General features: G+C 39.7%; 1 protein-coding gene across 2 annotated transcripts in view; it reads left to right on the forward strand.

Moving 5' to 3' along the window:
• Positions 1–14,997, forward strand: part of LOC119553049 — a 34,049-nt gene that overhangs the window by 13,870 nt on the left and 5,182 nt on the right. For both annotated transcript variants that reach the window (XM_037863159.1, XM_037863160.1), the window contains exons 3-4: positions 11,608–11,713; positions 14,036–14,335. In XM_037863159.1, the coding sequence (XP_037719087.1) occupies positions 11,708–11,713; positions 14,036–14,335 (306 nt within the window). In that variant the 5' untranslated portion in view covers positions 11,608–11,707. The remainder of the gene's footprint in view (positions 1–11,607; positions 11,714–14,035; positions 14,336–14,997) is intronic.

A 14,997-nucleotide genomic window follows, 5' to 3' on the forward strand; every position in this document is an offset into this window, starting at 1 on the left:
TACGCTGGGTGTGTTTATGGTACAGATTTGTCAAAAAACTCGATGTATATTTGAATTTGAATTTCAGGTACAGGGGTTCAATGAAGAAGAAGTAACTGTCAAAATGTTGACTCAAATATGCAATGGAAATATAGGAGTTGGTATTTAAATACCTTAAATACAATATGGACTATTTTCGAAATTATAAAATAAGACATGGCTTTGCATTTTAATCATTATGTCTATACCTACAAAAATATTGAAGACATGAACCGAAAATTGCACTCGGCTCTCAAGACATAGCCAATTTTTACTTGAAATCTTTACATTCCTATAATATGCAATCGCATGCTAGCCTAGGAGAACGCCAAATGAGATCTGAAACGTTTCGATGAGTACTTTCAGCATTTGAAAACCATACAACGGTTACACTCCAAAACCCTTCAAGTGCCATCATTACTATATCATTATCATTATTATATATATTAAACATACAGAGTTTTTATACCCGTTACTCGTAGAGTAAAAGGGTATACTAGATTCGTCGGAAAGTATGTAACAGGCAGAAGGAAGCGTTTCCGACCCCATAAAGTACATATATTCTTGAACAGGATCACTAGCCGAGTCGATCTAGCCATGTCCGTCTGTCCGCCTGTCCGTCTGTCCGTCTGTCTGTCTGTCCGGATAAACGCTGAGATCTCGGAAACTATGAGAGCTAGGCTATTGAGATTTGGCGTCCAGATTCCTGAGCTTCTTACGCAGCGCAAGTTTGTTTCAGTAGAGTGCCACGCCCACAAACCGCCCAAAACTGTGGCTCCTACAGTTTTGATGCTAGAATAAATAAATAGATAAATAAAAAATAAATTTTAACTGAAATGTATTGTTCTCATCAATACCTATCGATTGATAAAAATAAAAGTTTGCCACGCCCACTTTTACGCCCACAAACCGCCCACAAACTTCAAAAAATCGTACATATGAACGTGGATATCTCGGAAACTATCAAGGATAGAGAATTGGGATCTCAGATTTAGATTCCGTAGCCTTGTGCGCAGCGAAAGTTTGTTACGCAAATATGCCACACCCACTCTAACGCCCACAAGCCGCCGAAGCCTGTGGCGCCCACAATTTTCATGCTAGATACAAAATTTTAACTGAACTGTATTGGTCTTGTCAATACCTATCGATTGACCCAAAAAAAATATGCCACGCCCACTCTAACGCCCATAACGCTTATATCTGTCTACCGCCGATAGGTGGCGCATTTCAATCTCGCTTTGCTGCTTGCATATCTCCATTTCCCTTTGGTCCCTTTAGCTGAGTAACGGGTATCTGATACATAGTCGAGGTACTCGACTATAGCGTTCTTCGTTGTTTTTTTTTAGTTTTGATTTTTTTATATAAATATTTTATATTAAAGTACTTTCCCACTTCAATTGGTAATTGTAAATTATTTATTTAAAGTCACTCCCAAAATTATCTGATTGTGTTTGAAAAACAAATTGTTAAGCTACTTTTTTATTTCTACAAAAAAATGGCGAATTATAATCTATGTATGTATCTTAAACAACTTAAAGCAGAGGTGGTAACTTACACCTAAACGGTTTGTTAAGGGCGCGCCTACAAAGATAAAGTCGTGAGAAAAGTCAAATAACCTACGAATCGGAAAAGTTTGATGAGAACAAATGGATACAATTATAAGGTAGACAGCGGATACTCGTACTAGAATCAACTTTATCCTTGGCTTTTTCTTACTCCCTCCTTTGCACAAAAGTTGAACTCACTTAATTGAATTGAATGCCAAACATCGACGTCGATGGGGATGATCATGATGAAGGCAAAGTGCACTCGAGTGCAAGTTATTCAGCCAGCTCTTCTCGTAGCTGGCAATATGGCAAATGGATTCGGGCAACAATGCCTCAGATTATAACTGCCTGCTCTTCGCTCAAATGGCAAAATCGGGCTAAGGAGGAAGTGTATTAGCGTGTCAAAATGGCATAAACTAAAATCACATTTTGGCCCATTGTTTGTTGTAAGGACATGGCAGAAAAGGGCATAAAACGATAACCGACAAGCGCATTCGAAATGGCAAATGATTACGGGAACCGAAACTCGGGAAAAATATTTACCTACGCATTATCATTAAATTAATTTGTTTAGGGGTAATTTTACTAAAACAAACACTTCGATTGTAGACTTTATGTTGTTGTGTATAAAAACAGAAACTACTGTTAGTTAGTTTTAGTTTTATTACATTACTTTATACAGGTTTCTTACAAAACAGGAAGGCAATATAAACTTAAGCTTAAATAACAGGTTTTACGTATGCATTACATAAGAAAGTTTGAAATTTTCCAAAATACATCCTTTAATTTAAAAGAATTACGTTTTCTATCCCATATAACCCCACAAAATTCAACCTTTCAATCCACCCTCGTCGAACTGTGGCTTTTACCTGGACGCCAAAAGTTATCCTTTGTTTTCGCCCATTTTTTTATTGGATGTTCACACGACTCTGAACCATCGTGAAGTTCACGGACCCCTTTTATCCCCTCGTCGTCAAATCGACCCCACAGCTCATTTAACACATTGACTTTTGGCTTATTAACACCGGGACACAAAGGAAGGGTCAGGTTCGTGGCGAGACCAAGGCTGTTTAACTAATGGACTGGGCATTAAATCGAATACGCTCGTTATACACATGACTTGGATAATAATCGATAATGATTTGTGTGAGAAATCGGGGGAAAGCTCAACCATGTGCCACGATACGTAGATTATAGTAAATGCACATGTTATAACAGAGTTCTTTGATTTCACAGCCTTTGACTTGAAGCTTCTGAACTATTATTCGTTAATTTATCTGTTTGAAAATAGTAAGATACGTTTATACTCAGCCTATGACCAATGTAAAATAATAATATATCTGCATTAAATAAGCCGTTTTTGTACATTTTTCTAGAAAATTTAATCAAGGAATCACTGTTTTCAATACAATAACCTCCAATGAAATGTATGTAATATTAAGGATTCTAAAAATTCCAAATCATCTGATTCTATCTACTATTCACTTCATTTCGTTTGATCTCGAGGTATTATTTTTTACAAATTTATTGTTTAGATGTCGCCACATAAACAACTTGAACAAAGAAAAGTAATTTCATATTAAAACAAGGAAGAACGCTATAGTCGAGTACCTCGATTATCAGATACCCGTTACTCAGCTAAAGGGACCAAAGGAAAATGGAGATATGCAAGCAGCAGAGCGAGATTGAAATGCGCCACCTACCGGCGGCAGACATATTTAAGCGTTGCGGGCGTTAGAGTGGGCGTGGCAAAGTTTTTCTTGGATCAATCGATAGGTATTGACAAGACCAATACATTTCAGTTAAAATTTTTTATCTTGCATGAAAATTGTGTGCGCCACAGGCTTGGGCGGTTTGTGGGCGTTAGAGTGGGCGTGGCATATTCGAGTGACAAACTTGCGCTGCGCTCAAGCCTACGGAATCTAAATCTGAAATCCCATTTCTCTATCTTTGTTATTTTCCGAGATATCCGCGATCATATTTACGATTTTTTGAAGTTTGTGGGCGGTTTGTGGGCGTTCAAGTGGGCGTGGCAAACTTTTTTTTTGGTCAATCGATAGGTATTGATGAGAACAATACATTTCAGTTAAAATTTGTATTCTAGCATGAAAACTGTAGGAGCCACAGTTTTGGGCGGTTTGTGGGCGTTAGAGTGGGCGTGGCACTCTGCTGAAACAAACTTGCGCTGCGTAAGAAGCTCAGGAATCTGCACGCCTAATCTCAATAGCCTAGCTCTTATAGTTTCCAAGATCTCAGCGTTCATCCGGACGGACAGACAGACGGACAGACGGACAGACGGACAGACGGACAGACGGACATGGCTAGATCGACTCGGCTAGTGATCCTGATCAAGAATATATATACTTTATGGGGTCGGAAACGCTTCCTTCTGCCTGTTACATACTTTCCGACGAATCTAGTATACCCTTTTACTCTACGAGTAACGGGTATAACTATAGCTATAATTATTGTATGTTTATGATGGAGAAAAACCAAATATTTTGTATGTTACCACCAATGGCGTGCCACTGTGCGTATACTTAATAAGTGCTCCCCATTTTTACGGCCATCGACTTCGACTGCCAGTTCTCTTCAATTAAAAACTTATTTGGCACATTTCAAATGCAAAACTAGGAGCGGTCTGGTAACTTTTGTTTCCTCGACAAATTGTGGCTGCTCTCTGGCAAACTTTTCCCTGCGAAAAGTCGCGATGTGCTACGCATAGAAATTGAGTTGCCCTCATTGTTGGCTCTATTGTTATTGTTGTGGCCACAAAATGGTTGGCGCACAACAACACTTAAGCTTAAGTGACTGCTCGAGACTTTGTGTTTTTGTTGGCCGGAGAGCAGGGCGAACCTCGTGACTGCGTGACCGGAAAGTGTTTGGCGCTTCCGGTTGGCGCAGCCACCGAAGCGGCCAAAACCACCGCAGCAGCCGAAACCACAGCGGAAGTTTTGCCACGTAGACAATGACACCCATACAGCCACATCTACAAGTGCACGAGCGCAATACAATGGCAGCCAGGACGAGTTCTTATGTATACCTGGCTCCAAAATCCTAATTCAAGGCCCCAGCGAACTTTCAATGCTCTGACAATACTATATAAATAGTCAAGATTGAGTTCAGATTTAACTTGGTTTTATTAAACCAAACAGGCAACCAGTCTTACGTATCTAAGCTCGACATATTTTTCAAAGGAAAAATATTGAGTTTTGAGTAAATGTATTTCCCTTTTCTTCGGAAGGTACTCTATTTTATAGAGTTCCATTTACATAATTCTAGTATTAAACGTTATCTGGTAAAGTTAATCATTTGGCACAGATCCACTTTGAACAAATAACACAAGTCAGCCTACATTCCCTTTTACATTAAATTTCCAACTAGATATATTTAAAGCGTTACATGTTAAGAGTTAAATATATAAAATCTCATAAAAAAGAAAGAAGCTTTGATAAAAAAAGATCTAAATATATCAAATTTTAATTCCATACCGATGCGACAATCTTTTACTTTTAACGCTTAGCAGAGGTGACATTGAAATTTCTTCAGTATAAATTAATTTAGAATTCATGCCTGCACCTATACAAATTCAAACCATAGAAATTTCTGTATCACCCCTCTATATGTTAAAGAACCACTAATTGCTGAGGAATTATTAATAAGCATTAATGTGAAGCTTTTTACAAATGTTACCAGAACATAAGCTAAGAGAAATATACAATTTAAAATATGAATACAATACCAGTTGATGGCCAAAGAGTTTATCGCCTAATAACCCCATTATCATCCTTGTCAAGTCAAGTGGAATCAAAGCCTGATTTAAGGAGCTCAGAAATGCAAACAATGACACCATTTTATCCTTGCCGCTGCGCAAGCTAGTTGTCTTTTCAAGTGATTTGGACAAGAGCATTTCGATGTCAGTCAATTCGAAAAATTCTTCGCCTCTCGACCAGATAAGGAACTCTGGAACACCCCTACAAAGGATATTCAGAACAACAGCTGTTATCCTGCAGCAAAACCCTAGAAGTGGAGGGGATTTCAAAAGTGGAAAGCGACAAAAACGGACAACAAAGAACGGGAAACCCTCGACGGACACAAAAAACTGGCAACGCCTTTCCGATGCAGATACAATGCCCTAGAAACAGATTGCTCATGGGCAGCAGAATGTCACGTTTCGGCCGTAAAATGTGCTAAACTGTTAATACGGCAAACATACCATAGCCAAATCAAATAACAACAGGGCCGGGAAGAGTGGGTCAGCTGCTGGTCTTCATTCCGCTGCCTTCGCGATTTTATGCAAATTCCGCATCGAGAGGAATTCCTGAAAAGGTGGAAAATAAAAGTTAAGTTAATTGCTTTTGCATAAAGCAGGCGCCAAGAGGCAGAAAGTCAAAGGAGGAAGCTGCACGGTGAATGGCAAAGAAATGAAACTCAGTCGAGCTGCCAGCTGAGTTGCTGCTCAATTGAGTGGAAAAATTTTTCATCCATTGGCTTCCATTTTGCGGGGAGCGCTTCGGGAAGGGTCCGGAAAATTCAAGGCAGTCTGAGAATAAGTTTGCAAAAATTGTGGGAATTTTCAAGCGAAGCAAAGAAGTATAGTGCGGCAAGAAATCAATGAACACGCCACGAAGTCATTCTCGCAAATAAGCTGGATACATTTATTTACTCGAAACAAAATTAAATTGATAAACAAGGAGGTTTCCCAGAACAAGAATGAGTTTAAGCAAAGAATTGAATTTATTTCTTTTTAAGCATAAATTTCACATGCAAGCAATTTGAACATTCTTGAAAATTAATCAACAAAGTCCCTTGGTTGACATTAAGTTCAAACCCGACATAAGCGTGATTAATCTAATCAAGTCAATCTGCGTTTGTCAACAATCTCCGGCAAATCTTGATCAAGGGACAGCCTTATAATTTTAACCCATTTCATTTGTCAAAGGCCAAGTGAAAAGCTCTGCGTAAGCCAAATGAATTCGGGTTCGGGCTAACTGGCCCCACAAAGAAGCCTAATAAATGAGGGTAGGGCCATGGCGGTCCTTAGCAGCTAATAAGTACCTCAAACAAGAATCTTAATCCCATACCCAGCATTTTGCCCCTAGGTCAACGAACAGGTTGATAAACACTGGACCTATCCCGAAAAAACACATCTGGGAATCCATTAGGGGCCAGCTGGCTTTACGTCAAATACCCGTGTGCCAGAAACAATGAGTCGACTTCAATGAGAGTTGAACGACTCCCACGAAAAGCCCCAGAAAACTTTTCTTCGAGAGGTAAACGGCTCTGCTTGCCCCGCAAAGTATGCAGCCATATTTTACACATGAAAGTTTAGGGCCGCAGCCAAAAAACGAAGAAAAGACCGGACCCCGGACAAAAAACACATTGTCGGCCGCACGGGCTACATAAATAATTTCCACCGCACACTTACTCACTCACCAAGTCCTGGCACTTTGACTAAATGGTGTGTAATAAAATTTAAATTGCTTTTGTCTGGATTTTCTTTTAGTATTGCCGTTAAAGTTGCCTTTGCCAAGGAGGAATTTCCTCATCTAGGCCAACTAGACACCATGGTTTTATATTATTTAGATGTCCTCATTTTCCAAAAATAACTGGAAATATACTTTTTATAACAAACTTAAAGAGGGGGCCTAAAAAAGTTTATAATGCCCAAAACATGTAGGACAATAAAAGTACAATTTCAGTAACTTTAATAAAGTTTTTTTTATATTTCATTCAAGAAAGGGACCATTAACTTGATAATCATTCGTTTATTCAAAAAATTTTGTCATGCAATATTTTTAGGATAACTTAAAAACGAATTATACAAGAGCTATAAAATATATTAGGTTAAAATTGTTGAATATGCATTGCACCGAACAAAGACAAAATTCTGCCCTTGAAATTATATTTTTAAGAACGGTTTTCAATACTTTAAGGAACTATTATATTTAAGTACTGTTCCTATTAATTTAATAATACAAAAATTGTTCAAATCTTAAGTTTTCAAATTTTACTGGTCTCGAAAAATACCTATGCTTACGCTTATGCCGATATTTTGTAGTTTTGATTGCCGTTGTTCGCAATTGGCCCACCGTGCTGGCCAGCCACACGTTCCTTCATTTATAACAATTGCCCAAATTGCTGCTAATTAAATATGATTTAGCTGGCTAGTGCAAACGTCTGTCTTTGGCTGAGCTGTCAATATTTGTCAGGAAGCGGGCGATAAAGCGGCCGTGTCCTTCCACTACCACACAGACGTGTCTGGGCCCGTCCCTGACCCTTGACATTAGACCGTGCATGGAGCCGGCCTCGGGCAACCAAATTTGTTTATAATTCAAATAGCAGAAAAAAGGGCAAACTATGCAACAGCAAGGAAAATTGTGGAATTGTACAAAAACGAGGCAAGGAAAACACGTTAAGCAAACACGATAACGATACTATATAGATATGAGGAGGGAGCCGGCAAGGACAACAAGGACACTGCCGAAACACAAGCAGGCAAATTTATTTCAATTTAAAAATTTTGGTCACGCTCGACACAGAAAGCGAGTTAAGCGAGTGGGTGAGAAATAGAGGGATCGAGCTGAGAAAGGGGCTGAACTGGGGGCAACTGCCATTTGTATAATTGCTGTCGTGATGGAGGAGTAAACTCTGCCCCGCACTGCCGCGGTCCTGTCTCCTCCCGGCCCTCGAAGATTCCTTTTCCTACTTTATGCCATGACATGCTCCAAGGACGCTTGACAGCAAATGGATAAGGACATTATCATCTGTGGACAGGGGGGCTCAAAAAACGGCAATATGAAAACTAGACAGCGCGAGGCTAACCGGAGGCTAGATGTTATTGAAAATTGAGATGAGCGCTTGCCAGTGGAAGGTCCTGCGGGTTAGGAATTGATTCCAAGTAAGCACAATAAATAGATCGCAAGCAAAGAGTACCCATACATTTTCGAGGATGCCTTAAAGCGCTATTAAATAAAAACTTCCAAACATAAGAAGAGTCTATTTATACCCGTTATCGTAGAGTAAAAGGGTATACTAGATTCGTCGGAAAGTATGTAACAGGCAGAAGGAAGCGTTTCCGACCCCATAAAGTAAATATATTCTTGATTAGGATCACTAGCCGAGTCGATCTAGCCATGTCCGTCTGTCCGTCTGTCTGTCCGGATGAACGCAGAGATCTCGGAAACTATGAGAGCTAGGCTATTGAGATTTGGCGTGCATTCCTGAGCTTCTTATGCAGCGCAAGTTTGTTTCAGTAGAGTGCCACGCCCACTCTAACGCCCACAAACCGCCCAAAACTGTGGCTCCTACAGTTTTGATGGTAAAATAAAAATGTTAACTGAAATGTATTGTTCTCATCAATACCTATCGATTGACTCAAAAAAAGTTTGCCACGCCCACTTTGACGCCCACAAACCGCCCACAAACTTCAAGAAATCGTAAATATGAACGTGGATATCTCGGAAACTATCAAGGATAGAGAATTGGAATCTCAGATTTAGATTCCGTAGGCTTGAGCGCAGCGCAAGTTTGTTACGCAAATATGCCACGCCCACTCTAACGCCCACAAACCGCCCAAGCCTGTGGCGCCCACAATTTTCATGCTAGATACAAAATTTTAACTGAACTGTATTAGTCTTGTCAATACCTATCGATTGACCCAAAAAAAAATTTGCCACGCAAACTCTAACGCCCATAAAGCTTAAATCTGTCTACCGCCGATAGGTGGCGCATTTTAATCTCGCTTTGCTGCTTGCATATCTCCATTTCCCTTTGGTCCCTTTAGCTGAGTAACGGGTATCTAATTATTAATTAATAAAAATTGGTTTATTATTAATCAATAAGACTAAAATACTTTTAAAATGCCATTTCATAAGAAAAACTATTAAATAAAAAAAAAATCCTAAATCAAAAAGTTCTGAGGAAGTGTGGTTAACTTGACGGATATCCGTTAATAAGTCAGGTTTTAATTTGCACAGTAAAACTACAAAATACAGTCTATAGGCAAAATGTTTAGTTTACTAACTTAAACAGAAACCGATCAAAATGCAAACCAAAGATATTTAAAATAAGTTCCTATGAAAACTAAGGCATACAGTTCAATTGTGTCTATATGAAAACAGATAATTCATTTCACTGTGCTCTTAAATTTACACAAGCTAATTAATTTGTAGTATAAAATAGTAGTAAAATAATATGCAGACATTTAAAATGCGCTTTCTTCGTCTTCAAATATCGCTTCACGGCGTCATCTCCATTAAAATATTTATGCAGGAAAGCCAGCCAACCGTCGACGATTTATGTCTGGGAACTAAGTACTTGATATGCGATGGCGATTCGAAATCGCAGACGGGCAGTTCAGTGCCGACAAGGCTGCGCATAGCTATACGGCTATATTGCGATGGCTATACTAGAACCGGACTGTCCGGGGCCTTGACAATGGCAATGAGACCGTCGGACTCGTGTGTTGACATCGATTGACACGGCGGGCGGGGGTGGGGCGGTGCCTTTCGGGTCGAAGGCCACCGCCACAACTACGGCAAACTTTTTCCAACCGAGTTCGAGTTCAAGTCGGCAGAACAAAAAATAAACGTGAATGTCGTTAAGTTGAGGTAACCCACGTGTTGTCCTTGCCCGGGCGCTGGATATGTGCAACAAGCCATCAGGAAGGTGTGGGCCTGGGAACCGGGCCAGGTGTCCCTGTCTGTATGTTTGTTGTGTTTGTGGCTGTGGGAACTAAAAAGCGGCTCACAATGGTCACTGGATAGGCACACAAAACTTGTGGCATCCTTGAGGCAATCAACGAAATTATAGAGGAAGTAGGAAAAGTTTACGAAAACTTTCGAACATAAGAGCTGAATGTTTTAATCCGGCCAACAACTGTTCAAAGCCGACTGTTCTTTTTTTGTTGACTAGCTGAACTTATTTTTAAAAGTCATGGCAACCCAGGGAAAATAGAGTACAGTTTAACCACAAGTTATACATTTGATTATGTTTATGTGGCCATGGCATTTTAAAATAATATCAAGCAATATTCATAAGGTCTCAGGTAAAGAATTGCTGTAATTTACTAATTTTACTCAACTTTACTAAATTGAAATCTGAATATAGTTGTTAGCCATGTTAATAGCACCACACTGTGATATTAAGCCATCATAAGCCCAATTTAAGCACCCCAAAGTATTTTAAAAATCGCAAAAATAGCCAAGTCGCCTTTCAGGAAAGCAACGTGAAAATAAATCAAGGTTGCCCGCAATTTACCAGCCACGAATAAATCAGTGGCGTCATAAATTATTATACTGCCATTCAAATAAAGCCGTTAACACTAAATTATCGCACTCTGGGGACATTTACCAGCACTTAAGATTGTCAACAACACCCATTAGCATGTGATGCGATCCGCAGGCAAACTTAATTCAAAGTAACGAATTGAATTGCTGAAACTAATTATTGGACCATCCTACGCAGCTGGGGCAACATAGGGGTTAAGGAGGGTCCTTGGGGTTCCGGGGACTCCGAAAGGGGTTCCGGATCCCTGTCCGTGCCGGCGACTGATTTATGCTTGCAGGCGTCGCAAAAGCATTCATCCATCCTGGCACCAACAGTATATCCTTCAACTTGACCACCATGGGCGTCGGTTTGGAAGGAGGTCGGTCGGTTCTTCATATTGCGGTTCCATACAGCTGGATGTGAGTGTGCGAAGTGTCCTTGTCAAACACTAATGGCGTCGTCGCCATCGCCTTTGTCCTTGCCAGCGTGTTAATGTGCGACAGTTTCCTGCCACGACGTTTTCTCCAACGGGCTAAAATCGAATTGAAAGGCAGCATTTTAAAATTCCCCGTTTGTTTGTGCGGGGTAAAGCAATTGAAACATGTTTCCGGCCCGCCGTGAATTCGATCCGTCTCCTTTGGCGAAAACGAATTGAAAGCCAGGACATCTGGCCGAGCTCGCATGAGGTCTCTGGGGTCAACAGAAAGGCTGCATTTGCGCCTGCACGCCTGCTTGATTTATCCTTTTCTCTGACTCGGATTCTTTTTTGCAGAATTTATGCCTGTGCAGTTTTCCATCGACTTTCGTCTTGCGCCACAACGGACTGGGGATGAAACACCAAACACATAAAACGGATTTGATATTAAAAAAATATGCAGGTAAAATACGTACCATATAAGAACGTTGGGGTGGACTTACGCAAGGCCAAGTTTGAAAAATATATGTTATTTTTATTTTTTCTTCTGGCGTAACGTAACTTATAATAAAAATGAATTATTTACTTATGGTTATATTAGACTGATCAAAATGTTCTAAGCTATTTAAATTATTTTATGTGTGTTTGATTTAATTATAAATTTTAAGCATAAACCAACTCCCTTGTGATTACATTAATTTTCTGGCACTAAAAAGTTACCGTTCAGGACTACACTGCGTATGAGTGATGAAACTGAAGAGCGGTTTTACGTATTCCGAACCAATTAGTTTTTCTCATAGGTAAACTTTAATCACAAACACAACAGTACGTATTAGTGATGAGCTTAAGAATAACTTGGTTTTGATCATAGTTATAAGTTAGGTTCAACACAATTGTTTAATCTAAAAGCAAAACTACTATATTTTAGAAAAGATCAATCTACGTAAAAATCATTTGTTCATTAAAAGTTCGTTTTAAAGAATTCTTTGGTTCAAGTACTTTTTACGGCGCTCTGATAAAACATTTTAAAGGCGATACTAAGATCTCAAGAATTCGCGTTTTGTATCCAAATAGTATCTACTTTTGAATTTGACAACGATTTCTGATCGCCGAACAGTGATAAATAATCAGGAACAGAAAACAGAACTTTCCAAACCCAAGTAAAAGAGATAATCATCTAGGATTCTTTAGTATTCCAATTAAGGCGCTCTGATGAGATATTTTGAGGGTCACACTAAGATCTGAAGAATTCGCGGCTTAAAATCTTTTCAATTTTCTGTTCAAAAGAGTGTCTGTTTCTGATTTTGACAACGAGTTCAGGGCCATCCCAACCACACGTGCTGCCAATATGCTGCATAGGAGTCGAAATCACCGAGCACCGAGCGCCAAACAGCGAACACGGCGACAAACAATGGCAAACAATGGCTTGCCGCGACTGCGGCTTATCGGCGCATGCAACATGGCGGCGGCCAAGTCACGTCTCAGCCGGATGAGCTGCCGTTGCTGCACGGCAGTTGCCATTTGTTAGCGGAAAACAACACACAAGCCTGTTATAATACAGACACACTCGCCCGCTGACGTGCATACAAATTGCGAAATGAGGAACTCAAACAAGCGGCAAGTGCCACAGTTTAAATTGAAAAAATAATTCGCGAATTTTGCCAAGGTCGGATGGTGATGGTCCAAATGGAGATAAAGAGATGTTGCATCCTCGCCAACGCAAATATTTATCGGCACCGCACGAAAATGTCAAAGGCAATTGCTCTTTCCCGAAACAAAGAGCCACGCAAGTGCGTAAATTAAATTACACCTGCAAACGCGTACCTGTTGCGGTCAATTAATTTTAAATTGCCAGCAGAGCTCCTAAATTATTGGGACTTTAAATCGGAAACGCATCCCACATGCAATAGTTGAGTTATTAAATTATTCAGATTAGTATATCAGATATGCCCGATATACATGATCTTATTTGGAAATAAAACAAGCAAATGCTATTTATGTCAGATCAAAAATCATTCAATTATAGTTAGGCCACTTCCGTGACTTCTTACTAAACAAATTAAAAATTAAATCAATATCTGTTTAATGATATGGTATTACTAATATAATCAACGAAACATTTATAATAGATTAATTTAACAATTGAAACTGTCACGATATTTTTTGCCGAGTCAAACTTTTGATTTTCCGCTGCTTGCAGCCATTTAAATGACACTAGTAAACAACATCAAGCTCTCCACGAACCAAGCCAATTAACGGCTTTCATTTTTTCGAGTAACTATTATACGAAACACATTTGCTTATTTAATAACATGGGTGAATTATCCCCTCTCAAAACAGAACACAGGAAAACCGGTTGAACTGAATAATTAAAAAATCCACCACAGAGAAAATGTAAAAATGAAAAGAACACGGAGCAGTGAAGGGGAGTTGGTTTATAAATTTTTTTGATAAATTATTAATGCATTTTAATTTAATGCATTTATTTAAATCTATTATTGTGCATTTAATTTTTAAAATGTATAACTTTTTCCGCCACAATAAATCAACACTTTTGTGTGGTCGAATCACTACAGTGTCGGAATAAAAACGCATTGAATCAAGAGTAAACACGGAATTAAAAAAATACCTCAAGTGAGGTACACATGTATACATGTATACAACTTTTTGTGCATCCGAACCGGGTTGGTTTTCCCATTTTTGCAGCCATGCAAACAACACTAATGAACACCCACCTGTGCGCCAGAAAAAAGGCAATTAATCAATCCGCGTTTGCACTTTGCAGAAACAAGAAAAAAGGCGCGAGCTGCGCCTGAAGCGATTCTGGCGCTCCCCCAAGACGACGTCCTCGGAGGACTCCACCGGCTATGAGAGTCCAACGAGGACCAAGGCGTCCAGTGCCGGCGGCAGCAGCGATGCCCAGCGCTTTAACCACCTGCACTACACCAGCCTCTCGCAGGGATCGGGCACCTCGTCCTCGGCGGGCGGAGCCACTGCGTCCGGAGTGGGGCCGGCGCCCATTGGGCCCTCCGGCAACAACAAGCCCTCCTGCTCGCTGCCACTGCTGCAGGTGTGGCCCAGCCAGGTAGGCACTTGTCTCCCCATTTTTCTGGTTCTTTCTAGCACACGGTAGAGGGAAAAACACGTTCCGAAATAAGGGAGTTACAATAAAATCCCCATTAAATATTTTATTACAGGTTTCAAAACATTATTCCGCTGCCCTAAAGTATGCAAATATATATTTTTGGCATCCACCAAATAATATTGTGGTACTTAATCTAAATTAAATGAATTGAGTTCCTTTAAAAAAATGTTTTCTAAAGTCTTACAAAGGTTCCAAAACTTAAAACCCCTTTAAAAATAAATTTGTTTAGACAAAACATCTTAATATTTAACACAAATTTAAGTCTCAAATATCATTTATATTAAATCGTCTTTAATTTCGGAACGTGTTTTTCCTCCCTGTGTATGCCAGCAACATAGAGGCAAAAGAAATCGTAGACCAATATATGTGTTTGGAGAAAAAGCAACCGCAACAGTTTAAAAAATTGGGGCTTTTTAGTTTTACGTTCATTTTTTTGGAACCACTCGTATGCGAGTTGTTTTTATGCTGTGGCCAGTTGTGCGTTTTTGCGTTAATTTGTTTCTCCGACTCTCTATTTCTTCCCACTACACCAACACCACCAAACCCCACCAACACCACCAAACACCACCAACACCACCACCCGCCTCCAATACATACATACC

The sequence above is a fragment of the Drosophila subpulchrella genome, chromosome 3L, assembly GCF_014743375.2.
Source record: "Drosophila subpulchrella strain 33 F10 #4 breed RU33 chromosome 3L, RU_Dsub_v1.1 Primary Assembly, whole genome shotgun sequence".
Classification (NCBI taxonomy): domain Eukaryota; kingdom Metazoa; phylum Arthropoda; class Insecta; order Diptera; family Drosophilidae; genus Drosophila; species Drosophila subpulchrella.